Source organism: Erythrolamprus reginae, chromosome 7, assembly GCF_031021105.1.
Source record: "Erythrolamprus reginae isolate rEryReg1 chromosome 7, rEryReg1.hap1, whole genome shotgun sequence".
Classification (NCBI taxonomy): Eukaryota; Metazoa; Chordata; class Lepidosauria; order Squamata; family Dipsadidae; genus Erythrolamprus; species Erythrolamprus reginae.
The window spans coordinates 44,431,561-44,456,489 of record NC_091956.1 but is presented as its reverse complement, the minus strand read 5'-3'; the positions used below and the strand labels follow the sequence as shown (position 1 = coordinate 44,456,489).

Genomic DNA, 24,929 nt, shown 5'->3' with positions numbered 1-24,929 from the left:
ATTGTTATAGCTAAACTACAACCAAGAAAGTGTGTTGGCTATGTTTGGTACTTTGAGTTATTTGTAAAAATAATAAATGTGGATCACAAATAAATAAATACAAAAAATATATACAAGATATATATAATAACAACACAATCAATAGATGTGTTATCTAGCCTTAGCTAGATGAGAGCAAACTGAAGATTGATTATCTGTTTTGTTAATCTCTAACAAACATGTTTTGTGTAACAGGAATCAACACAGATAAATTTATTTCTCATTATCTACTATTTTTTTCTCCTGTTAAGGACAAAGAGCCTTTGGATAACAAGATTTCTTCCTGCTCAAACAATAGTGGAAAAGGCATTCCTATCGATCCCTTCATCCACTCTTTGATTTTTCTCTCCATGGCTCCTGCATGTTACTCGTTTTAATAAAGCTGTACAATATGAGTTTAATTTGCTCTAAGGTCCCATCATCGGCAGTGTTTCATTTTCATGCTCAGTGCAATGACTACTTACTCAAAAGGGTCACTGGGATCAGTCCTTTGGAGCTCTGGTGGAATTGGTATTCTTTTGTAATACAGTTCCCAGTCAAAGGCTCCACGCATGGCATCCCCTGCTTGTGCCTCATACCCAAAGTGGTTGTGGTCAATGACATCGATCATGGGGCATACAATAGTTTTATGTTTCAGTGCAATCTGGTCTGAAATATAAAAATAGAAAATACAAAAACAGCAAGACAATCAAACCATTTATCATTTTATCCAAGGGGAAAAAAGTCCTTGGGCTTCTTCCCTCTTGCTCTGCTTTACTATTTTTTTAAATTGGAAGATTGCTTAGGCAAGTCTCCACGGCCCTAGAAGCATTTCAGTTTTCATATCTGCATCCAAGCTCAGAGCTTGAAGCACGTGCACATTGATTAGAAGCCATTATAGTTCTTCAAAGAGAGAAGCATCCCAGTGAGACTAACAAAGTCAAACCATGTATATCATTGTCATTGTACTGCTCCAGTCCATCACACAAGGAGCTAACAAGGATGCGCAGAAAGGAAAATGAATGAAAAATGCTCATTTGAGCTTTGCATACAATATTCACAAAGACAATTCTGCTTCTTGTTATTGAAATATATTTGGCATTACCGTAACCCAGTAATTGAAAGGCAGGGATCTTCCAGTCCATTACACTTTTATATACCCATAATACTATTTTATGTCTGAATTAATCTACAAAAATAATTTGCAAAAAAGAAGCTCCAAATTTTTAGGGTATTTAGGGTATTTATTTCCTTTCACGATATTAGTGGCATAGTGGTATTCAGATGAATCCCAAGTTATACTGGATTCTTAAGCTGACTTTGTCAGGCTCATCATATATATAAAGACATTTTCTTATCTAGTATGATCTGAGATTGTCAGCAGACTTTGGATCATTTAGTTTAGGCAATATTATCTTGTGGAGCTCAGGAAAGATGCCTTCTCTGTTGGTTCTGCCTTTAAGAACAGTATTTTTCTTGAGATTTGGTTAGGTGTGAGACAGTCTGCCTTTAGAATTTAAATACCTGTTCTCTCCACATAACCATCTCAGGCATTGGGTCTTGGAATTGTGTGTCTTGTTGAATGAGGATTCTGCCTCACCAGTATTTAAATAATTGTATGTATTGTTGCTTTGCTTTATGAATGGATGGAACTGTCAGCAGACTTACATTTATTAAGCATGAGTCAATGTTTCTGAACATTACAGAAAAACAGAATCTTTCTAACTTTTCTTAATGCCAGTAAATCTAATACAGAAGGCTTTTAAAGTCCACATGGAGTATTGAGGAAGCAGAGGCAGTGAGTACAGCAAGTTGAATATGGTGGAAAATAAACTGGTATTACTGACAAGGTTAGAAGAAATTATCTTAATTTTGCTGCTGCTGCAGTGACAGTATCAAAGAAGCAGTTACAATATTACCTGCTTCCCTTTATCCTGCTCACCATCAATTGCTAGTCTGAAATAAGAGGCTGACACCTGAACTTTTCTCTTTGTCAGTTCCAACTAGAATGTTTGCATTAGATCTCAGAAAGATTTACTTATGCCTCTGCAGTTTCCCCATTATTGTGTGGAAATGCTTTCCTCTCATCTCTGACCCAGTAGAAAACTACCTTGAAATTTGCTGCCTCTATTGTCAATCCCTATCCTGCTTCAATTGTTTCTGTTTCAAGTCACTGATTTCCTAAAGGAAAGAAGTGACAAAACCTAATAATAGCTTGAGGAATGTTTTGTACAGTGTCAGAATTAGAAGGGAAAAAATCTTTAATACAAATAGAGCAAAGGACAGCTAAAGTCTATCTTACTTCATGGATTGAAGTGAGATCATGATAAAAATCACAGATGTGCAATGAAATATGATATTCCAGAAAATGGTTATGCTGTAGTTACATGCAGGTGCTGAAAGCACTGTACAGTGATACCTCGTCTTACGAACCCCTCGTCATACGAACTTTTCAAGATACGAACCCGGGGTTTAAGATTTCTTTGCCTCGTCTTAAAAACCCTTTCTGTCTTACGAACCTGAGCCCAGGTCCATGGGCTCTCTTACTGTGCCTGTGCTCTCTGACTGCCAAAGGGATTCCCCTGCCTTGTGACTGTCACCGCCGGGATTTCCCATTTGCTTGCATGGGAATTCCCCGCCCCCTTTTGCTTGCACCTGAGGCGGGGAATGCCAGAGCTGCCATTTCCCTGCCACGTTCCCCTCTAACCCTCCGCTTCCTCTGCTCCCCGCAGCCACCCCATCCTGCTGCCAAAATCCCCCCTAGCCTGCCACTTCCTTCAGCCCATCTCACTGCTAAAATCACCCCAAAAATCGCCATTCCAAAAGCTTCCTATCTTGCACTAACTTCCCCCAAAAATCGCCACTTTAAAAGCTTCCTATCTTGCACTAATTTTCCCCAAAAATCGCCACTACAAAAGCTTCCTATCTTGCACTAATTTTCCCCAAAAATCGCCACTACAAAAGCTTCCTATCTTGCACTAATTTCCCACAAAAATCGCCCCTCGAGCCGCTTCCTATGCCACCCAAATCAAGGTCCTAACAAAGGCAAATGGAGTGAAGAAAGGCAGCAAGGAGAAATGAGGCATTTTGAAAGTAGAGGTGAGTTTGGAAGACTTTGGAAGTGATTTTGGGTGGCTTAGGAAGCTTTTGAAGTGGTGACTTTTGGGGGGAAACCACAGGTGACCTTTGGGGGGGAAACGGGGATGTTTTTTACTTACTTATTTATTTATTTATTTATTTAATTTTTTATGCCGCCCTTCTCCTTAGACTCAGGGTGGCTTACAACTGGTTAGCAATAGCACTTTTTAACAGAGCCAGCATATTGCTCCCACAATCCGGGCTCTCATTTTACCCACCTTGGAAGGATGGAAGGCTGATTCAACCTTGAGCCAGTGGTGAGATTTGAACCGCTGACCTGCAGATCTAGCAGTCAGCTTCAGGGGCCTGCAGTACAGCACTCTACCTGCTGTGCCACCCCGGCTCTATTTTTTGCCTTCCCTAGCACCCAGGAGCACTTTGTAGATCTCCCAATCCGTCTGTGCACCCAATTTTTGTGAAAAGTAGGCCCATTTTTCACAAAAATGGGATGTGGGGATGGGTTTTGGGAGGCCAAAAATGGCTGTATTCAGTGTATAAGATGTACTGACATTTCCACCTTCTTTTAGATAGAAAAAGATGCATCTTATACTCTGAAAAATACACTAGTTTTCATTTCTTCGGAATCTTCGGAGAGGGGCAGCATACAAATCTAATAAATTATTATTATTATTATTATTATTATTATTATTATTATTATTATTATTTCAAAGAGATAGAAGAGGTGAAGAAAGAAACAATGGCAAAATACTCTAATATTCAGATTAAGATACTTTATTCTACTTACTTAGCAAAGGAGGTAGCCAGTTCACATTAACTTCACAGTGTGAATCTAGAAAAGTCAATACTTCTCCTTTAGCTATTGAAGCTCCAAGTAATCTGGTGCGAATAAGTCCTTCCCGCTTCTTGGTACGTACAATTCTCACTTTATCAATATGAGCCATATATTCTTCCAATTTCTCTTTTAAATGTTCTACAAAATATATGGATAAGAATATGGAAGCATAGGTTAGGAAGGGGTGACTCAAGAATATACGATCCTTTTCATTACACATATTCACATTCACTTTGCTCCCCCCCATTCCTGGAGCTCCTCATTATTTGTCAAACTGTCTAAGGCGCTTCATAAATTGCAAATGTTCTTTGTATAAATACACAAAAAGAAGCAACTGACATTTGAAATCTCTTCATATCATATTCACTGTTGGCAAACTTCCATCCAGCATAGAATCATAGCCATAATGACCCCAAGATATTTATCAACACTCCAGAGCCTGCTGTCCAAGGCCAAATGAACATTCTGGCATATGGTTTTGTAAATAGTGCCCTTTCTAAATGAGTTTACTAACCCATTAATTATGTAAAAATATTCATAGTATGAATGTGTATTTATTTCCATTTATATAGTTAAATCAGCATTAAATGAAGGTGTAAGATCAAATCAACTTGGAGCAATTTCAAAAATTAGATACAATTTTTCAGCAAATAAACAATTGCTAAGGTTTTATTAAAAGTAGTTAGCTCTATACCTCTTCTCCTTTCATATCCTTTAGTTGACCATAGGAAGAATAACAGTCAGAACAGGCATTAGAAAATCAGAGAGACCATGAGTTCTAGGGTGCCTTAGATACAAAGCCAGCTACTTACTTTCCTTAAGCCTTCGGAAGGAGGCAATGGCAAATCATTAATTGGTTTCCCCTGCCTAGGTGTAAGACCTTGCTTTACTCCATATTAATTTTATTTTGTTGATTAGGCTAACGTGACCAGACGTCACACTTTTGGCGGGACAGTCCCGCTTTTTGATGATTTGTCCCGCATCCCGGGGCCTTTGAAAAATGTCCCGCTTTTTTTTATAGTTCTCCTCCCCTGGTGGGGCTGTGGCAGGAACCTGGAAAAAGCAGTCCAGAGGCAGCCGCCCAGCTCCTCTGCCCAAGGGAGGCTCAGGAGGTGCTGGTTGCCTCAGGCTCTAAATCTGGGGGCAGCTTCAAGCGGGCGGAGGCACATCGGGGCTGGCACTTAGCCGCCAAATGATGTGGGGGGGCTCCCGCAGCCACCCCTCTGTTCCAGCCCCACCCTTCCAAAGGGGTGCCAGGGGGCTTCAGCATCCTGGCAGATTCCATCCCTCTGGGCAGGACGAGGGGAAGGTTCAGAATGATGGGGAAGAAGGAAGGCAGGCCCGAAGGCAGAAGGTATTTGTGGAGCAACCCTTTTGCTTGTTCCTTGGGCAGGAGCTGAAGCACTCTACAAAAACTTCAAAGGAAGCTGCAATCCCAGCTGTGAAGGGCGGGAGGAAGAGAAACCTCAGATTTTGAAGCAAACGACATCTCAGACAAACCATCCCTAACAATGTTAGGCATTCCTTAAAAGGACCCCAGAAGGTGTTTTTTATGTTCAGGTCCTGAAAGAGAAAGAGAGAGTGAGGGAGAAAGAGAGAGGAAAAAGAGAGAGAGAGAGAAAGAAAGAAAGAAAGAGAGAGAGAAAGAGAAAGAAAGAAAGAAAGAAAGAAAGAAAGAAAGAAAGAAAGAAAGAAAGAAAGAAAGAAAGAAAGAAAGAAAAAAAAAAAAAAGATGGGAGTTCAGTTAGGGCTGCCATTGAATGTTCTTCCCCCGCCCGGCTTATGGATAGGTGGGAAGGGAGCCAAACCCATCATCTGCCCACACAACAGGGAGGGGGGCTGCAAATGAAAGGAGGCCTTGCCTAAGTAGAAGCGGCCTCCCTGAAGCACACCTCAGCTGCAGCCCTTCCAGCTACTCCTCCGATCTCATTGCTTTTTTTCTTTTTTATTCCATTCTCAGCTCTTCCCCTAAATGTCTTCAGATCTTAGCTTTCCTATAAAGGAAAAAAACCTTTTTTGTTAAAAAACAAAAGTTCTCAATATATTACGCTCTCTAATGATTATTAAACAGTGATTGGATCAACTGGAGATCAAATCTAGTAGAAAACTTAACTGAAGTGTTCTGGGTATACTTTTATTCTTATCTGAGAAGGCAGCAGACTATTGTATTGTTTCTGTTGTAATCAATCTGACTATTTCTTTCATTTCACACCTCAGTTCACGATGTTATGCATTCCTTAAAAGGACCCATTTTAAGAGAGAGAGAGAGAGAAAGGAAGGAAGAGAGAGAAAGACAGAGAGAAAAAAGAGGAAGGAAGGAGAAAGAGGGGGGGAAAGAAAGATAATTTTTTTTGCTCCATATAGGCCAAATTTTTAATCAAGTCCCCCCTCCCCCTGTCAACAGTGTCCCCCTTTACTAGTGTAGAAATCTGGTCACTTTAGATTAGGCCAGTGATGGGCTCCTACGGGAACAGTCAGGAATGCAGTTCTGGTAGCAAAATTTGGAGCTCCACCCCAGAGCATCCAATTTGCACTGAAAGATGTTGAAATAAAATGCATAAGGCACACCCCCAGTGTGGTAGTAAAACATTTGATAGCCCATCACTGGATTAGGCCCATTGTTCAAGTCTGTCAAGATCTTTTTGGATCCTGAGGTTATCTTCTGGGGTGTTGGCTATTCCAGTTTAGTGTCATCTACAAATTGATAAGTTCCCCTTCTAGTCCCTCATCTAAGTCATTTATAAAAATATTGAAGAATACTGGGCCTAAGATGGAGCCATTGCTTATTTTATTTCAATGTGGATGTAGTACCATTAAGGACTATTCATTTAGTATGGTTTGTCAGCGGATGACAAATCCAAAAGCCTAGAGAAATTTGTTTAGTCAGAGTCTGAAAATTGGATATGATTGTACATAAGAGGAAAACAAATATGGCCTGCACATCTGCCTTTTTAAAAACCAATATATTGTGTCTTTGGTATATGAACAAAAACAAATATAACATTGGTTTCATAAAGTATGTCACTCCAACAAAATTAATTATTATTAGGAGGAAGCTATGTTGGTTACATTTGCCATCTTGATTTATTTCTAAAAGTAATAAAGGTGAGATGTAATAAACAAATAAATGTTGAGTTTTGTCATTAACTACTATTTGGATTCTAGAAAGATCACATAAAACATTTTCCCCGCAATAATTCTAAGGATATTGTTTAGGTACCAATAAAGTTTTCTCTTGAAATCTACAGCAAATACTGAATGGAATGCCATAAGTGGTAATGGAAGACCAGATAATTATTTTGTAGAGTTCATGACTGGGAGTCAAAAATTAAAGTTTTGTTCCTTATCTATTATCATCTGAATAATACTCAGACTTCCTTGCAGCTGCTATTTTCCTAATAAAATTGTATACATTAATTAAGCATATTATTTCATGTGGTAAAAATCCACACAATCATTATACTTTTCTGTTTCTGCCCTCTAGCAGTATACATTTTTTGCAGTGCAGATATGATAAGCCTAATCTATTGTAATTTAATTAATATAATCAACTTAATTAATCTGACATTCAATGTTATCCCAAGAAAATGAACTTGCATAAAACCATAAGGATGCCCAGTTCTGACCCTATGAGCAAAATTAGATATGACACTAAGCTAAGCTAAACATCTGATAAAAAATAACCATTAGTTCTTTGCTAGCATTTAGTGATTATCAGAATTTTCCATTAACAGCTTTAATTTTAAGAAGTAAAATTTCTTACTCCAGTCAAAAATTAAGAACAAATAAAATTATGGTAAGCTAAAGTTCAGATCTTCACTATAGTAGTAAGGAACTGATCGTCAGAAATTATGTGGTGACACTGTGTTTTTTTGTTTTGTTTTTTAAATAAAGTTTTTATTGATTTTAAAAAGTTAACATAAAACAAACATATAACAGTGCACAGTGCATGTGCCCATCACCTAACAACAACACACACACCATCACCCCCACCACCCATACAAGAGGATTCAAATAAAATTTAATTGTTTATCTATTATTCCTTGGCTCTATCTTGCATCAAGTATTACTAAAAGAGTGATTGCAATTTATTTTTCATATTTACATCACAGATTCTACTTAACATATAATCTTTTACCTTATTCCATCGCACCATCAACTTCTCCAATTTGTTCTCATCGAAATTGTTTAATCTTATTTCCATGATTTCAAAATGTATGTGGTCCACCATGTACCAGTACCAATTTTGTAATGTCCATTTTGTAGAGTCTTTCCAACCTAATACCATCACCGCTTGGGCACTTTCCAATGCTGCGGCTTTAATTTCCTTGAATTCTCCTAGTTCCCTGTATTTAATTAAAATTGCTATTTCTTTTGTAATTATCCAGTTAATGTTTAACATTTTATTAATTTCGTTCTGCACTACATTCCAGAATTTCTGAATTTCTGCACACTCCCAGAGCATATGCATAAAAATTCCCTTTTCCTGGCATCCATGCCAACATTTACCCTTCTCTTTCCCCTGGAAGTGTGCAATTTGTACTGGTGTATAGTACCATTTATATAAAATTTTCCTTCTCATCTCTCTAACTCTTGTATTTTTAATCTTATATATATTTTCTATTATTTCTTTCATTTCCCTTTCATCTATTTGTAAATCATCTTGCCAGCATCTTGTCAAACTTTTTGTTACTTCCTCTTCCATCTGCAATAGCATTCTGTATATATTACCGGCTTGTGTTTTACTCTCATTTATCTTTTCTCTTATTATTTTTTCTAAGCAATTTTCTTCTCGTAAGAAAGCTTCTTTATTCTCACTTTTATTTAAATATGTGCTTATTGCATTAATCTGCAACCATTTCTGTTTACCAATCCACCATTCCAATCGAGTTCTACTGACTCTTCCATCTTTCTCATATAATTGTTCAATTCTCGTTAAACTATTTAAACTATTTAATACTTTGATAATTCTACTTAAGTTAACATCATCCCCTATATTCAATACATATAGCGTTGATAGCCTGGATACCCTTATTCCACTTTTCCTCTGCCATTTAAACCATATTTCTAAACATGCTTTAAGAGGATCACTTAAGTTACTAATTTCTGTTCTACTCCAATTTTTAAATAATAATTCTTTATTATTTATGTTATTGATTTCCTTTTCTAACTCTACCCATTTCTTCCCCCCCCCCCATAACTGTAGCTCCATTAACCTTTCCATTTGAAATGCATTTCTATATAATACTAGGCACGGGCTGCCCCAACCCCCCTCTTTCTCTTGTGCAAACTGCCAATGCTTCCTTATTCTAGGTTTTTTGTCTCCTTCAATCCAAAAATTTAATCTGTTGTCCCATTCTCTTAGTTTTGCCTCAGGAAAACTACCCGGTAGAACCTGAAACAAATACATCATTTTTGGTATTATCATCATCTTAAGGGCCCTGATCTTGGCAATTCTTCCTAACTTTTTACCCTTCCAATTTTTTATCTGCTTCTGGATTTTTTTCCATATTAGGTTATAATTGGCCGTCACTATTTTTATTGGATTCTTGAACAACCAAATTCCCAAATATTTCATTTTTTTACAACCTAATTTCAATCCTGATATTTTTTGAATCTCGATTTGCTCTTTAGGGCCAGTATTTAAACATATTATCTCTGATTTCTCTATATTAACCTTAAGTCCAGATTGATCTTTAAATTCCTGGAGCAATATCATTATTCTTTTCATCATTTCAATTGGGGTTTCAGACATCACTATAGCGTCATCTGCAAACAAATTTAATTTCAATTCAAATTTCCCTATTTGATAACCTCTCCATTCCTTATCGTTTCTAATTTTGTTTGCCAAGGTCTCAATTGCTAATGCAAATAACATTGGGGATAGTGGGCAACCCTGCTTAGTTCCATTCTGAATTTTAATCGTTTCTGTTCTGTTACCATTTACTCTGATTTGAGCTATATTATCCTTATATATTGTTTCTATAATTCTGCAAAATGAATCTCCCATATTTAAATCTTTACATAGTTGAAATAGGTAATCATGGTTAACTTTATCAAAAGCTTTGTAGACATCTAATTTTAGAATACTTAGTTTTCTTTTGGTATTGGTAGTATGGTATAAAACATTGACCACATTCCTTATTGGTTCATAAATCTTCCTTCCTTTAACAAATCCATATTGATCTTCTCCAATTACTTTTGGTAAAATATTCTCCATCCTGTTTGCCAATATTTTCATAAATATTTTATAATCCTGATTTAATAAGCTGATAGGGCGATAAGAACTTGAGTCAGTTAAATCACGATCTGGTTTTGGGACAGTTATAATTTCTGACATTTTCCACGTCTGTGGAGTTTCAAAAGTCTCCATTACATTGTTAAACAATTTTTCCATATGCGGTAATAATTCATTCATATACATTTTATAATATTCAGCAGTAAAACCATCTGGACCTGGGGCTTTAGCAGGTTTCAACCCTTTAATAACTCTAGATATCTCATCATTTGTAATTTTTGCATTTAGCATTTGTCTATCCTCTTCCTTTAATTTCTTTTTAACCTCTGTGGTTTGCGAAATAACATACTCTTTTTTGTATAAGTTCCCATAAAAATCTCTCATTATTTTTTCCATTTCTACATTACTATGTTTAATTACACCATCCTTATCTTTTAAAGCAGAGATGTGGGATTTCTCTTTTCTTTTTTTCAGATAATGTACCATTTGCTTCATTGATTTATTACCCCATCCCCTAATTCTATGTTTTATAATCATCTTCATTTTATTCCATCTTTCTTCATCAAGTAATTGTAATTTCTTTTTCTTAAGTAATAATAATGAATTCCATTCTCTATTTCTTGTAATTTTTAAGGTTTCTTGGATTAAATCTATTTCTCTTAATAAGTTGTTCCTTTTAGCTTCCCAGGATTTCCTAATAAAAGCTTCAGTACTGGAGATCTGCACATGCGTCGCCCGAGCTAGACGCACCGAGTGAAAGCTCCCCCATATGAAGAAGGAAAAGGAAAAGTTAACCCTTAACAACCTCTCTAGCTTGGTAAAAGTGGATTGAGAGGAGAACGAACTGAACAAGCTGTGGGAAAACTTTATTAGAAGGAGTTAAAAGTTGAAGCAAGTAACTTTTTTTAACGTGTTTGCGTGAAGAAGCGAGAACAAAGGGAAGATGGCGTCTACTGAGGAGTTGGAGGGAAAGATGGATTCGCTGCTTAAAGGTTTTGCTGACATGGGCAAGCTGCTCCAAGATATGAAAAAGGATTTATCTGCACTGGGAACTGGAATGGCAGAATTGAAACAACAATCCAAAACGCAAGATCAAAGAATTGGAAAGCTGGAAGTGGGAAAATCTCGCCAAGAACTTCGCATCATAAATCTCGAAGATAGACAGCGTCGAGCTAATCTTCGCTTGAGAGGTTTCCCCAAAGATTTTGTGGGGAGTAAACAACTCATTCAAGAAATCCTTCAGTGGTTCATTGAGAACAAAGTTAAATGTGAGTTGCAAGAATTTGAAAGAGCGCATTGGGCTTTTGGACCTCGTAAAGGAGACTCAAAGGACATTGTTATCAGATTTGCTTCAGAAAGAAGAGCTGCAGAAATCTTTAAAGAGTTGAAGCAGATTTTAAACTTACGTTACAAAGCTTTTCCAATACGCGTTTTAAAAGATTTGTCTGCTGAGACCCTCAAGGTGAGAAACCAGATGAGAGAGGTATCTTCCCAGCTGTATGAAAATGGAATCAAATTTTCCTGGCATTATCCTGCTACAATAATTGTGTTTAAAGATACCAAGTTTTTCCAGGCGAGATCGTTAGAAGAAGGAAGAAAGCTGCTTTTCCAACTGGGATTAAATCCAGAGGGAGCAACCCAGAGCCAGGCAGCAGAAGAAGAGTTGTCTCTCCAACCGTTTCGCGAGGCAGAGCAAAGTAAGGAGGAGAAGATTGCCGCACTTCAAAGAGAGCTGGCTTCGCTCCAAACGGAGAAGAAAGACGAGCCAAGAGTCACTCGACAGAAGAAAAAAATAATAAACTGAACTGAGTTGACTTGCTAACACGGTATCAAGTTTTTCAACTAATTAATCTTTTTTCTGTATTTCTTTTTGGTTGTTCACGCTAGTTAACAAGGGGAGGGGAGGGAAGGAGGGGGGAATCTTTTATTATGTTGTAAAATGGGGAAGAAAGGGGGGCTTTCTGAGGGAATGCAGATCCAGGAGTGCCTCTTAGTAACGGAAGTTTCTTTCGTTGCCTCCCCCTGGGGGGGAGGTCAGGATAGGGGCACCAGGGTGGGGATTCAATGTAATGAAAAAATATTTTTCCGGTAGGCTGTTTTGGTGGAAGAGGAAATGTATTTAAATTATGTAAATGGGTGATATAGGATTATTATTGCTGAACGTAAATGGTCTCTCATCACAGAAAAAACGTTATAGAATCACGAAGCTGGCAAAGGACAGTAAGGCAGATGTTTTATTTTTATCTGAAACCCATAAGGGAAGGGAAAAAACAGACAGATTACTCACAAATGCAGAATGGAAGGAAGTTTATGAGTCGAGAGCCACGAATAAAGCAAAAGGAGTTGCCATCTTGTTGCACCGAAGAGTGCATTTTCAGTTAAGTAATATTAAAAGAGACAAAGATGGCAGAATGCTATTCATTAAGGGGAAAATAAGTAACAAGCTAGTAACCTTAGCGGTAATTTATGCTCCCAATGTAAATGCAAAACAATTTATAATAAATGTAAAACGGAAATTAGATGAATTTGCGGAAGGCATTGTGATTTTAGCAGGAGACTTTAATCTGGAATTAACAGCAGGGAAGGGGGATAAGAAAAAATTACATCTAAATAAACTCAATATGATGGACCTTCATGAAAACGTGGTTAATAGAGACACTTTCTATTCTGCAAGACATAATAAATTTAGCTGTATAGATTATATGTTAATTAACAAAACAGATAAGGTAAAGTTTAAGAAAGCGGAAGTAAAATCTATCTGGCTATCAGATCATGCTCCTCTGTTAGCTGTGATAGAGATAGAGGTTCGTAGCAAACAAAGAATTTGGAGGTATAACCCCATTGTCTCAGCAAATGAGGAGAGTAGAATTAAATTACAAAGGGAACTTAATGGATTCTTTTGTATTAATGCAACAGGTGAAGTTAAACAAACAACAGTTTGGGATACACATAAAGCAGTAATGAGGGGCAATTGCATTAGTACTGAAGCTTTTATTAGGAAATCATGGGATGTTAAGAGGAATAATTTATTAAAAGAAATAGATTTAATCCAAGAAACTTTAAAAATTACAAGAAATAGAGAATGGAATTCATTATTATCATTTAAGAAAAAGCAACTGCAATTACTTGACGAAGAAAGATGGAATAAAATGAATATGACTATGAAACATAGAATTAGAGGTTGGGGTCATAAATCAATGAAGCAAATGGTACATTATTTGAAAAAAAGAAAAGAGAAATCTTACATCTCTGCTTTAAAAGATAAGGATGGTGTAATAAAACGTAGTAATGTAGAAATGGAAAAAATAATGAGAGATTTCTATGGGGAACTATATAAAAAAGAGTAAGTTGTTTCGTAAACCTCAGAGGTTAAAAAGCAATTAGAGGAAGAAGATGCCCAAATGCTAAATGCAAAAATTACAAGTGAAGAGATATCTAGAGTTATTAAGGGATTGAAACCGGCCAAAGCCCCAGGTCCAGATGGTTTTACTGCTGAATATTATAAAGTATATATGAATGAATTATTACCGAATATGGAGAAATTGTTCAATAATGTATTGGAGACCTTTGAAACTCCAAAGACATGGAAAATGTCAGAAATTATAACGGTCCCAAAACCAGATCGTGATTTTATGGATCCGAGCTCTTATTGCCCCATCAGCCTATTAAATCAAGATTATAAAATATTTATGAAAATATTGGCAAATAGGGTGGAGAATATATTACCAAAAATAATTGGAGAAGATCAATATGGATTTGTGAAAGGAAGGAAAATTTATGAACCAATAAGAAATGTGGTCAATGTTTTACACCATGCTACCAGTACCAAAAGAAAACTATGCATTTTAAAATTAGATGTCTATAAGGCTTTTGACAAAGTTAACCATGACTACCTATTTCAATTATGTAAAGATTTAAATATGGGAAACACATTTTGTAGAGTTATAGAAACAATATATAAGGATAATGTGGCTCAAATTAGAGTAAATGGCAACAGGACAGAAATGGTTAAAATTCAAAATGGAACTAAGCAGGGTTGTCCACTATCCCCAATGTTATTTGCATTAGCAATTGAGACCCTAGCAAACAAAATTAGAAATGATAAGGAATGGAGAGGCTATCAAATAGGGGAATTGGAATTGAAATTAAACTTATTTGCAGATGATGCTATAGTGATGTCTGAAACCCCAATTGAAATGATGAAAAGAATAATGATACTACTTCAGGAATTTAAAGACCAATCTGGACTGAAGGTTAATATAGACAAATCAGAGATAATATGTTTAAATACAGGCCCTAAAAAGCAAATCAAAATTCAAAAAACTTCAAAACTGAAACTAGGTTGTAAAAAAAATGAAATATTTGGGAATTTGGTTATTCAAGAATCCAATAAAAATAGCAACGGTCAATTATAACCTAATATGGAAAAAAAATCCAGAAGCAGATTAAAAATTGGAAGGGTAAAAAGTTAGGAAGAATGGCTAAGATTAGGGCTCTTAAGATGATGATAATACCAAAAATGATGTATTTGTTTCAGGTTCTACCTGGTAGTTTTCCTGAGGCAAAATTAAAAGAATGGGATAACAGACTAAATTTTTGGATTGAAGGAGATAAAAAACCCAGAATAAGGAAACATTGGCAGATTGCACAAGAGAAAGAGGGCGGGTGGGGCAGCCCAAGTCTAGTATTATATAGAAATGCATTTCAAATGGAAAGGTTAATGGAGCTACAGTTATGGTGGGAAAAGAAATGGGTACGAATAGAAAAAGAAATTAATAATATAAACAATAAAGAACTATTATTTAAAAATTGGAGTAGAATTGAAACCAGTACCTTAAGTGATCCTTTTAAAGCAGGTTTAGAAATATGGCTTAAATGGCAGAGGACAAGTGGAATAAAGGTATCCAGGCTATCAACGTTACATGTATTGAATATAGGGGATGACGTTAATCTAAGTAGAATTATTAAAATATTAAATAGTAAATAGTTAAACAAGATGGCTACTCCTCTTGATTTGGTTGTCCCTCTCGACTCATAAACTTGTTGCCACTCACTATTTGTAACTAATCTATCTGTTTTTTCCCTTCCTTTATGAGTTTCTGATAAAAGTAAAACATCAACTTTACTGTCCCTAGCCAGCTTCATGATTCTAAAACGTTTTTTCTGTGATGAAAGACCATTTACATTCAACGATAATAACCCTATATCACCCATTTACATAATTTTAAATACATTTCCCCCTCCTGCAAAACAGAGCCTACCGGAAAAATGTTTTTTAGTTACCATGAATCCCCACCCTAGTGCCTCTTCCCTGACCCCCCCCCCCAGGGGGAGGCAACGAAAAAAACTTTCGTTATCGAGAGGCACCCCTGGATTTGCATTCCACCAGAAAGCTCCCCCCTTCCTCCCCATTTTACAGCATATCAAAAGATTCCCCCCTCCTTTCCTCCTCTCCCCTTATTAGTTAGCGAAAAAACCCCCAAAAAAAGTACACAAGAAAGAGATTAGTTAGTTGAAACTCATAGTACTCATTAGTAATATGAAACTCATATTAGCAAGTCAGCTCAGTTCAGTTTTTTATTTTTTCTTCTGGCGGGTAATTCTTGGCTCATCCCTCTTCTCTTTCTCCTGGAGAGAATCCAGTTCCTTCTGGAGTGCTGCGATTTTGTCCGCCTTGCTTTGTTCTGCTACACGGATCGGTTGGAGCATAAACAACTCATCCTCTCCTGCTTCTGGCCGGTTTTTCGATGTCTGTGCCTGGGACGCTCCATCCAGATTTAACCCCAACTGGTGAAGCAAATTTCTTCCCTCCTCCAACGATCTTGCCTGGAAAGCCTTGGAATCTTTAAAAACAAATATTGTAGCTGGATAACGCCATGAAAATCTGATTCCATTTTCATAAAGTTGGGAGGTCACTTCTCTCATCTGATTTCTCATCTTGAGGGTCTCAGCAGACAAATCTTTTAAAACGCGTATTGGAATAGCTTTGTAGCGTAAGTTTAGAATCTGCTTCAACTCTTTGAATATTTCTGCCGCTCTCCTTTCTGAGGCAAACCTTACAATAATGTCTTTTGAATCCCCTCAGTTCCGAGATCCAAAAGCCCAGTGCGCTCTTTCAAATTCTTACAGGTCACATTTAACCTTGTTTTCATTGAACCACTGGAGAATTGCTTGAATAACATGTTTACTCTCCGCAAAGTCTTTAGGAAAACCCCTCAGATGAAGATTAGCCCTCCACTGTCTGTCCTCCAAGTTAATGATGCGGAGTTCCTGGCGAGACTTCCCCACCTCCAGTTTCCCAATTCTTTGATCTTGTGTTTTGGATTGTTCTTTCAAGTCTGCCATTCCAGCACCAACGACCGATAATTCCTTTTTCATATCTTGGAGCAGCTGTCCCATGTCAGCAAATGCTTTAAGCAACGAATCCATCTTTCCTTCCAACTCCGAAGTAGACGCCATCTTTCCTTTATTCTCGCTTCTCCACTTACACACGTTAAAAACTATTACTTGCTTCAACTTTTAACTCCTTCTCATAAAGTTTTCAACAGCTTTGTTCAATTCGCTTCCTCTCAATGCACTTTCACCAAGCTAGAGAGGGTTGTCGAGGGTTAACTTTTACTTTTCATTCTTCACATGAGGGAGCTTTCTCTCGGTGCATCTATCTAGAGCGACGCATGCGCAAATCCTATGTGGTGACACTGTTAAAGGTTATCTATATCTGAATCACAAGAACTACATTTAGGTAAATTTTTGTGACTATTGCAGACAAAATAATTCATATTTTTTCACAGTCAACTGTCAGCTGGCCAGAGATTGGTGAATTGAGATTGTTGAAACCTTGGACTGAGAAAGTGAACAAGGCTCTCTAAGGGATAAGCTTTGACCTACCGTATGTGGACTGAAAAGTAATTTGTGATTCAGGCATTTAGAACAATTCATCTTTCATGTTTTCTGAGGTGGCAACATAGTAGAGATGATGATGGGCAGCAACTAAAGAGATCCTACACAGGTCAATTCTACGTGAGGGATCACGGGACAACTGCACCACAAATTGAGCAAGGAGTGTGATGGAAATCTTGATTATGTACACAGTGATATTACTTTCATTATCAATTGTTTTGTACTGTGGCTTTTAATCTACATAAATACATTTATTTATTCATCATATCTATTTATTTGTTCAATTTCTAGGCCACTTTTCTCCAAGGACTCAGGGTGGCTTACAACATGAATAATACACAAATAGTACATAAAAACGTATTAGAAATCGAAAGTTTTAGAGCTTTATAGATCAAACCCAACAACTGGCAGCCGCAATAAGGTCGCAATAGATGCACCGAGCGAACCTGTGTGAACATCCCCCTCATCACAGATGTAAGATGTTCCAGATTTAGCCGTGGATCGATGAGGACTCCCAAGTTGCGAACCTTCTCTGAATGGGGTCAAAATCCTGGCTAATGGAAGGACAGATTGAGCTGTCTTTGTGAGGCAATGCCCACAGCCACTGTCATGTCGGGGTTGATTCTGAACCTGTTGGCACCCATCTAGACCCTCACAGCGTCCAGACACCAGCACATCACCTCAGGCTGGAAACATACGGCTGCATATCTTCAGTATTGATGGTAACTAACCCCGTGCTGATGGATTATCTCACCCAGCGATTTTATGTAAATATTAAACAGCAGAGGGGAGAGGACCGACTCCTGAGGCACCCCACAAGGGAGAAGCCTAGGTGTAGACCTCTGACCCCCTACTAATACCAACTGTGACCAGCTGGAGAGGTAGGAGGAGAACCACCCTAAAATGGTACCCCCCCAGTCCCAACCCCTCCAGCTGGCACAGAAGGATATTATGGTTGATAGTATCGAAAGCCACTGAGAGGTCAAGAAGCACCAGGATAGTGGAATGACCACTATCCCAGGCCTGCCAGACATCATCCATTAGTGTGACCAAAGCAGTCTCAGTGCTGTAGCCGGGCCTGAAACTGGACTGCAAACAGCCTAACTAATCAGCTTCCTCCAAGGATCACTGGATTTAGAGCACAACTATCTTCTCAACAATATTCCCTAAAAAGGGAAGTTTGGAGACTGGATGATAGTTGGTCAAAATGGCTGGATCCAGGGAAGGCTTCTTGAGGAGGGGCACACAGGTGCCGCCTTTAAGGGACCTGGAAAGGACCCCCCGCCCAAAGAAGTTTTGACCATTGCCTATATCCAGCCTTGCATCACCTCCCTACTGGACGAAACCAGCCAGGAGGGTCATGGGTCCAATAAGCAGGTGGCAGAGTTGACAGCTCTAATGGCCTTGTCCATTTCATCAGGTATCTCCTGTTTTCTTCATCAGGCAGCTCCCGTTTTACAATTGGTGTGCAGTGTGGCCCCAACTGCTTGCAATCCAAGGGACTCACAGGAGTCTTCTCCGGCACCATAGTTTAAAGGCCTCAATTCTTTGGTGCTCAGCCTTTCTTATTGTCCAACTTTAACTGCCATACATTGCAACTAGGAAAACCATAGCCTAGACCCATGATAGCAGGGGTATCTGAGGCATGCAATCTCTTCAGCACCAGTGGTTGGGGTATAGAATTAGTCTACTATGATATTGAATGGTTTGCCCTGGATTCGAATTGAGATCATTCTGTCATTTTGGGGATTATATCCCAGTATTGCTTTTCCAACTCTTTTATTGATATTTTTTAATTTAATATTTTTAATGATTTTTTTAAAATATGAACACACAGAACATGAAACAGGTGCTCTGTGAGTAGTGCCCACCACCAGATAAGCATTCAAACCCCACCACCAAATCGGGGGTGTTTCTTGTGGGTCTAGGATATTTTGCCTCTGCCAATTGGATGAAGCTCTTTCTTCCACAGCCATTGCTCTCTGACAATAGACCGCTGCAATTTCTCCCTCGTGAAAAGGCACCTAACTATTCACCCCAGCCCTTTCGTCACAAAAAAACACATTTAGCCACAGCCTTTTCGCCACATGGGACACTAGGCCACCATCCAATCAGAACGGTCCTAACAAAATGGTACTTTGGGAAGGAAAGAATGGGACAGTTTGCCTCCTCTTGAGTTATCCTTTCCTGTTTGCAGAGAGAGAGGTCCATTCATGCTATGGGCATCTAGACAATCCCATGCCCTTTTTCCCCCTTCTCTGTTCATGTGGAGAGTCCTCAAAGTAGGAGGAGAGGGCATTATGGGGAAAAAAGAGTTGGGGGGCTAATGATCCCTCCCTGTTTGCAGAGAGAGAGTGGTCCATTCATGGTGTGGGCATCTAGACGATCCCATGCCTTCTTCACCCCCTTCTCTGTTCATGTGGAGGGTCACCAAAGTGGGGGCAATGGGCTTTGGGGGAAAAAGAGTTGGGGGGCTAATGATCCCTCCCTGTTTGCAAAGAGAGAGAGAGGTCCATTCATGGTCTAGGGATCTAGATGATCCCATGCCTTCTTCACCCCCTTCTCTGTTCATGTGAAGAGTCCGCAAAGTGAGGGGGAGGGGGCTATGGGGGAAAAAGAGTTGGAGGGCTAATGATCCCTCCCTGTTTGCAGAGAGAGATAGGTCCATTCATGCTGTGGGCATCTAGACAATCCCATGCTTTCTTCACCCTCTCCTCTTTCATATGGAGAGTCTCTAAAGTGAGGGGAGGGGCGCAGACATCAATGGCTCTCCGCGCAGGGTTTTTCAACCCCGTGCAGGAGCCGAGTGCTATTCCACCCGAAAGGAAAGAAGACACTTTGCTGCTGCGAAGAACTGGGCAAGGCGTCCCCTTGGTGCATCTTAGGAATCCCGCGGGGCTGGAGCCCAGCCAGAGAGAGATTGCACAGAAGCAAAAGACTTCTGTCTTTTGCTTCTGCGAAATCTTGCTCTGGCCTGGCTTCACCCCTGCGGGATTCCCAAGATGCCACGAGGGGACGCCTTGCCCCCAGGATCCCTGGACCCAACCCCAAGTGCCTTGGATTCCCTTTCCAAGCCAGCCCCCAGCAAAGCCCAGGCTGCATGGGGGAGAGGGGAGCTCTTCCCCGGCCAAGTGACGGTGAGACCCTCCTGCTGCTGGGCTCACACGACACAACTCTAGTTGGTCTCCTCCCCCTCCCTCTCCCACATGGTGGTGTTATGGCCTCTTGCTGGGGAACGGAAGGGTCCATTGCTTGGAGGTCAGGGCAGCTCCTGCTCCTCATTGCCTCTTGTTGTGGTAAGGTGACGTACTTTTGTGTCTGGAACTGGGAAGGCTGGGCTTGTCGTGGGACCAAACACTGCTTCTTTTTTCTCTCTTTCCTTCCTTTACCTCCTCCCCCTACTTCACAGCAAACTGGCAGGACAAGACTTCCTAGACCAGTTTTTGTTTCTGAGGTAGTCTTTGAGGACGGCGACGGGTGGCCCTGCCTTTCATGCCCATCTCTCCCCCCATCTTTGCCGGGCACCGGAGTCTTGGGCCGTCCCCAGGAACAGTGTTTTTCTCAAAAGCCTCCTGAGGGGGTTTAAAGCAGGGCCTGGAAGATTGCCCCTCCATTTTGAAATGGGGAATCCAGAAGTCAAAAGAGACGCGAGCCGTCCTCAAAGACTTCTTCAGAAACAAAAGCTGGTCTAGGAGTGCTGAGACAATGGGAGGAGTCGTGAAACTTTGGAAGGGGAGGACTTCCGGTTTGACATCACGTTGCAGTGGAGCGGTCTCCGAGGAGCTCTTGGGGTTGTTCTTTGTTTTTGGCTTTTTTTTGGTTGCCATAGAGGCAGTTGCAACCTGTACGGATTTGTAGCTTGAATGGGAAATTCCTGTGTACCCGTGGTGGTAAGGCAACCCCCCCCCCAGGGAGTGGGAATACCCCCCAGGGCTGGAACCAAAGAGATTGGCCTGTGCCGATCCAGAGACATGGCTGCCCGACACTTAAAGGGGAAGCGAGAAGAGCAGCTAAAAAATAAGCTTGATTTGAGGCAGTAGTTACTGAAATCGTGGTCTAGTGGGAAAAGTGGATTGTGTTTTGACAAAAGTAGAGGGTTTTGGAAGAAGAGCCCTTGTTGCGATAGATAGGAAAAATCAGTGACAATCTATTTGAAAATTTTAGGTTTTTCACAGCGGCCATTGCCTGATTGCTGAAAGCAGTGGAAGGGTTGTATTGGCGATATCAGAGCTTGGGATCGGAGCTCAGTGATAGGAAGTAGATCATAGACCCTTTCCTCCTATCAGATTGGATTTGGATTTGGATTAATAACATCGAAAATAGATTGTGCAGCAAGGGCAAGGTGGACTTTTGAATGTGTATGGTGGTTTGCGGAAGTGGTTTAAGAAAAAAGAAGAATAGAATAGAGCGGCCTAGAGGTGACTCTGCAAATCAGAAGCCTGTGCTGGGATACTGCTAAATCAGCACGCCTAATAACTAGGATTTACTTGGTTCAGAACTTTGGAATTTTTACAAGATCGTCTGAAACACTGAGAACTTCTAGATAAAACCTGGGATTCTTGACTTTACAATCAATTTACTTCATAAATAAAGTTAATTTAGACACTGAACTCTGGTGATAGAACATTTGGATATTTGGATATCTTGGACATTTAACACCAGATTTATATAGAAGACAGAAGATCGTAGAAAATCGTCGGAAGTATAAAAGTCATATAAAAGTCAAACATTGACATCTGATATTTGATTATTTGAAATACTTATATATCTATCTGTAAGCTTCCTTTATTTTCTCTTCTCTTTTCCTCCTTACTTTGAAATAGCACCCATTGTATTTTTTTTGTTTTTGTTTTTGCTTATTTAGTAATAATATAGTTTCATATCACAATATATAGTTCCATATAGTTCCATATTACAATATATTATAACTCTATATTTTATAAGTAACATATATTATAATTATTGTTTATGGTTTATTGTTTATTATTGTTTATGATTTAGAATTTAAATAATATTTAAGACACACTTAATTGAGATATATAATATTCAGATATTTAGATGTTCAAGTGACTTAAAATATATTAGGGAAATCTATATTGCTAGACTATTTAACTATCAATTTAATTATTTAACTACCCTGTTTCCCCGATAGTAAGACACCCCCGATTGTAAGACGTATCGGCGGTTTCAGGGGGGTCGGCTAATATAAGCCGTACCCCGAAAGTAAGACATATGTCTTACTTTCGGGGAAACATGGGGGGTATTGCCGGGGGGGAGCCCGATGATGTCGCTTCCAAGCTCCCCTCGCGCCCCTCGCCTTCGCCTCGCCACGGCGCCACTGCCTCTTCCCCGGCTTGGCAAAGCGAAGGATGGCGCTGGTCCGAAGTGAGCCGAGCGGGCGGCAGCTTGCAGCGAAGGTGCTTGTCCCAGCAACCGAGTCCTGCCGAGGCTCGGCTGCAAGCGGCCAGCGAGGCCGACCAGCTCCGAGGCGAGCGGCCGGAGCTGTGCCCTCCTTCGCCCGCCTCCTTTCCGGCAGGCAGGTGGGGCTGCCCAACTGCGCAGAGCGGCTCCTCCCCTCCAGACCCACGCTTTCCCGACATGCGTCTGTGGCTCCACGCATGCACGCCGCTTGGAGCCCTCAGGTTAAACTTGGAAAAGGGCTCACGAGGCTCCTGTCCCACGGCTGCCCTTCTGGACTCTGGGGAGATGCCTTCGGGAACGCGACCCTTTCAATTTTTTTCCAATGTAAGACATACCCCGAAAGTAAGACGTAGTGGGGCTTTTGGGGGTAAAAAGAAAGTAAGACACTGTCTTACTTTCGGGGAAACACGGTATCAGTGGTTCAACCAACTAACACTCTTTATACTAAGTGATGAATTATAAATGAATTTATACTAACTGTTATTGACCTTTTAATTTGATCTCTATTGTTATCCTGTCCTCATAATCACATAACTGAATTGTTATTATTATAATAATATTACTGATGAATTGTATTGATTGACTAATATTATTATTATTATTATTGATTATCGCTAGTGTGCAATTGTTAGACTGACAATAATATATATTACTTTGATTGGGATCTCAATCAATCCCAATTAATTAATTAATTAATTTACATTAATCTATTAATTAAAACTAATTATTATTCTATTAACTGGTTAAACAATCAACTTGTGATCTATAGTATATTAAATTGTATATTTGGTGACTTTGGGACTAATTAATATGTCAAGACCTTTAGCGATCACATCCCAATCTAAAAGTGGTAATAAGCCAACAACAACACCCCAACCATCAACCCCACAAAATATTAGAGGAACAGAAAGTGTGACAACTATGGCCCCTCAAGCATCAACTATAACTTTGGCATCGTTACAAGAGTTGATGTAAAGATGCAAGAATCAATTTATCAGAACTATGAAAAACTGACAGGAAATATGGAAAATGTGAGGGGTAAGATCCAAAGAGATATGCAAAGAGTAGAGGATAGAGTAGGTAGAATGGATGAAAAAATTGAGTGTCTAAACACTTTCTAAAAACGTACAAAAAATACAGGAGATAGAACAGAAGAGTGAAAAACTGGAAATAAAAATACACGAAACGGAAACCAATACAATGTCAGCTATTAAAAGTATGAAAGAGGCCTTACTCAATGTGGAACTTGAGAAAGCTTCTTTTTTCCTGAGGTTCCAAAATATACAGGAGAACAAAGAAGAAAATGGCAGAGATAATAGCGGGCATCACAGGGTCAACGCCCAATAGAGCCCTGAAAGAAATTGATGAAATATATCATGTTTATACTAGTTATGCCCACAGAAACAAATTGCCATGGGAGGTGCATGGGAGGTTTCTGAAAAAAACAGCAAGGGATGAGGTATATCATCTGGTAAGGGAAAATACAATAACATACAAGGAAAAGGAGGCCATTGTTTTAAAACAAATCCCTAGAGGGGTCAGGGAGGAAAGAAAACTTTATCAATTTCTCACCTCAAAGTTACAACAGCATAGAGTTCCATTCAGATGGTTGGTTCCAGAAGGCCTCCTAGTTACCCTCTTGGGGAAAAAATATAGAATAAATTCAGTAGAGGAGGCCCAAATTTTTTATGACCAGCATATTAAATTGATAGAGACACAGGAGCTAAAAGAGACAAAGCAAAAAGAAGGGGAGAGCAGGGAAGAATTGACCTCAGAAGAGAATTTGCAAGAGCCAGAGATTAGATACAAACGGAATGACAATGACAGAGGAGGTGCAATTACAAGCTCTCAGACAGGAGCTAGGGAACGGAGTTAAAAATACAACCTTACATGATGAAATAGGATTACTTTCTATAAATATCAATGGTATAAATGCGCCCCCAAAAAAAGAAATAAAATATGGTACAAATTAGTGAAACACAATCCAGATATCACCTGTCTCCAAGAGGTACATATTAAAAAGGATCAATACCAAATTTTAGAATGTCCAAAGTTAGGGAAGCTTTTTGTAGCCTTGGCCCCAGTTAAAAAATGTGGGATTGCAATTTATGTCAAAACATGGTTGAAACCTAAGTTATTATATTCAGATAAGGAAGGAAGGATACTGATTGTACAAATAAATAAAGGAACTACCCCTACAGTAATAATTTCAATATATGCTCCTAATACAAACCAAAGCAAATTCTATGCAAAGATACACAAAATATTATTAGAGATGGAGCCAGCAAAAGTAGTGATTGTTGGAGATTATAACTCAATAGTAGATAGGAAAAAAGACTATAAAAGCAATAATAAAAAAAACCTAGGAAAACCTTGCCTTCTACCTTTAATCAAATGGCAGAAAAACTTTACCTGAAAGAT

At 39.1% G+C, this 24,929-nt stretch overlaps 1 protein-coding gene across 8 annotated transcripts in view; it reads right to left on the bottom strand.

Moving 5' to 3' along the window:
- The window catches only part of LOC139170349 (polypeptide N-acetylgalactosaminyltransferase-like 6), a 306,275-nt gene that overhangs the window by 203,592 nt on the left and 77,754 nt on the right, over positions 1–24,929 (bottom strand). For 7 of the 8 annotated variants that reach the window (XM_070757439.1, XM_070757437.1, XM_070757438.1 and 4 more), the window contains 2 exons: positions 3,902–4,087; positions 504–687 (listed from right to left, as the gene is read on the bottom strand). In XM_070757439.1, coding sequence (XP_070613540.1) covers positions 504–687; positions 3,902–4,058 — 341 coding nt within the window. In that variant the 5' untranslated portion in view covers positions 4,059–4,087. Of the gene's footprint in view, positions 1–503; positions 688–3,901; positions 4,088–24,080; positions 24,128–24,929 lie in introns of those variants that run through there. The other variant, XM_070757440.1, reaches the window with a different exon arrangement.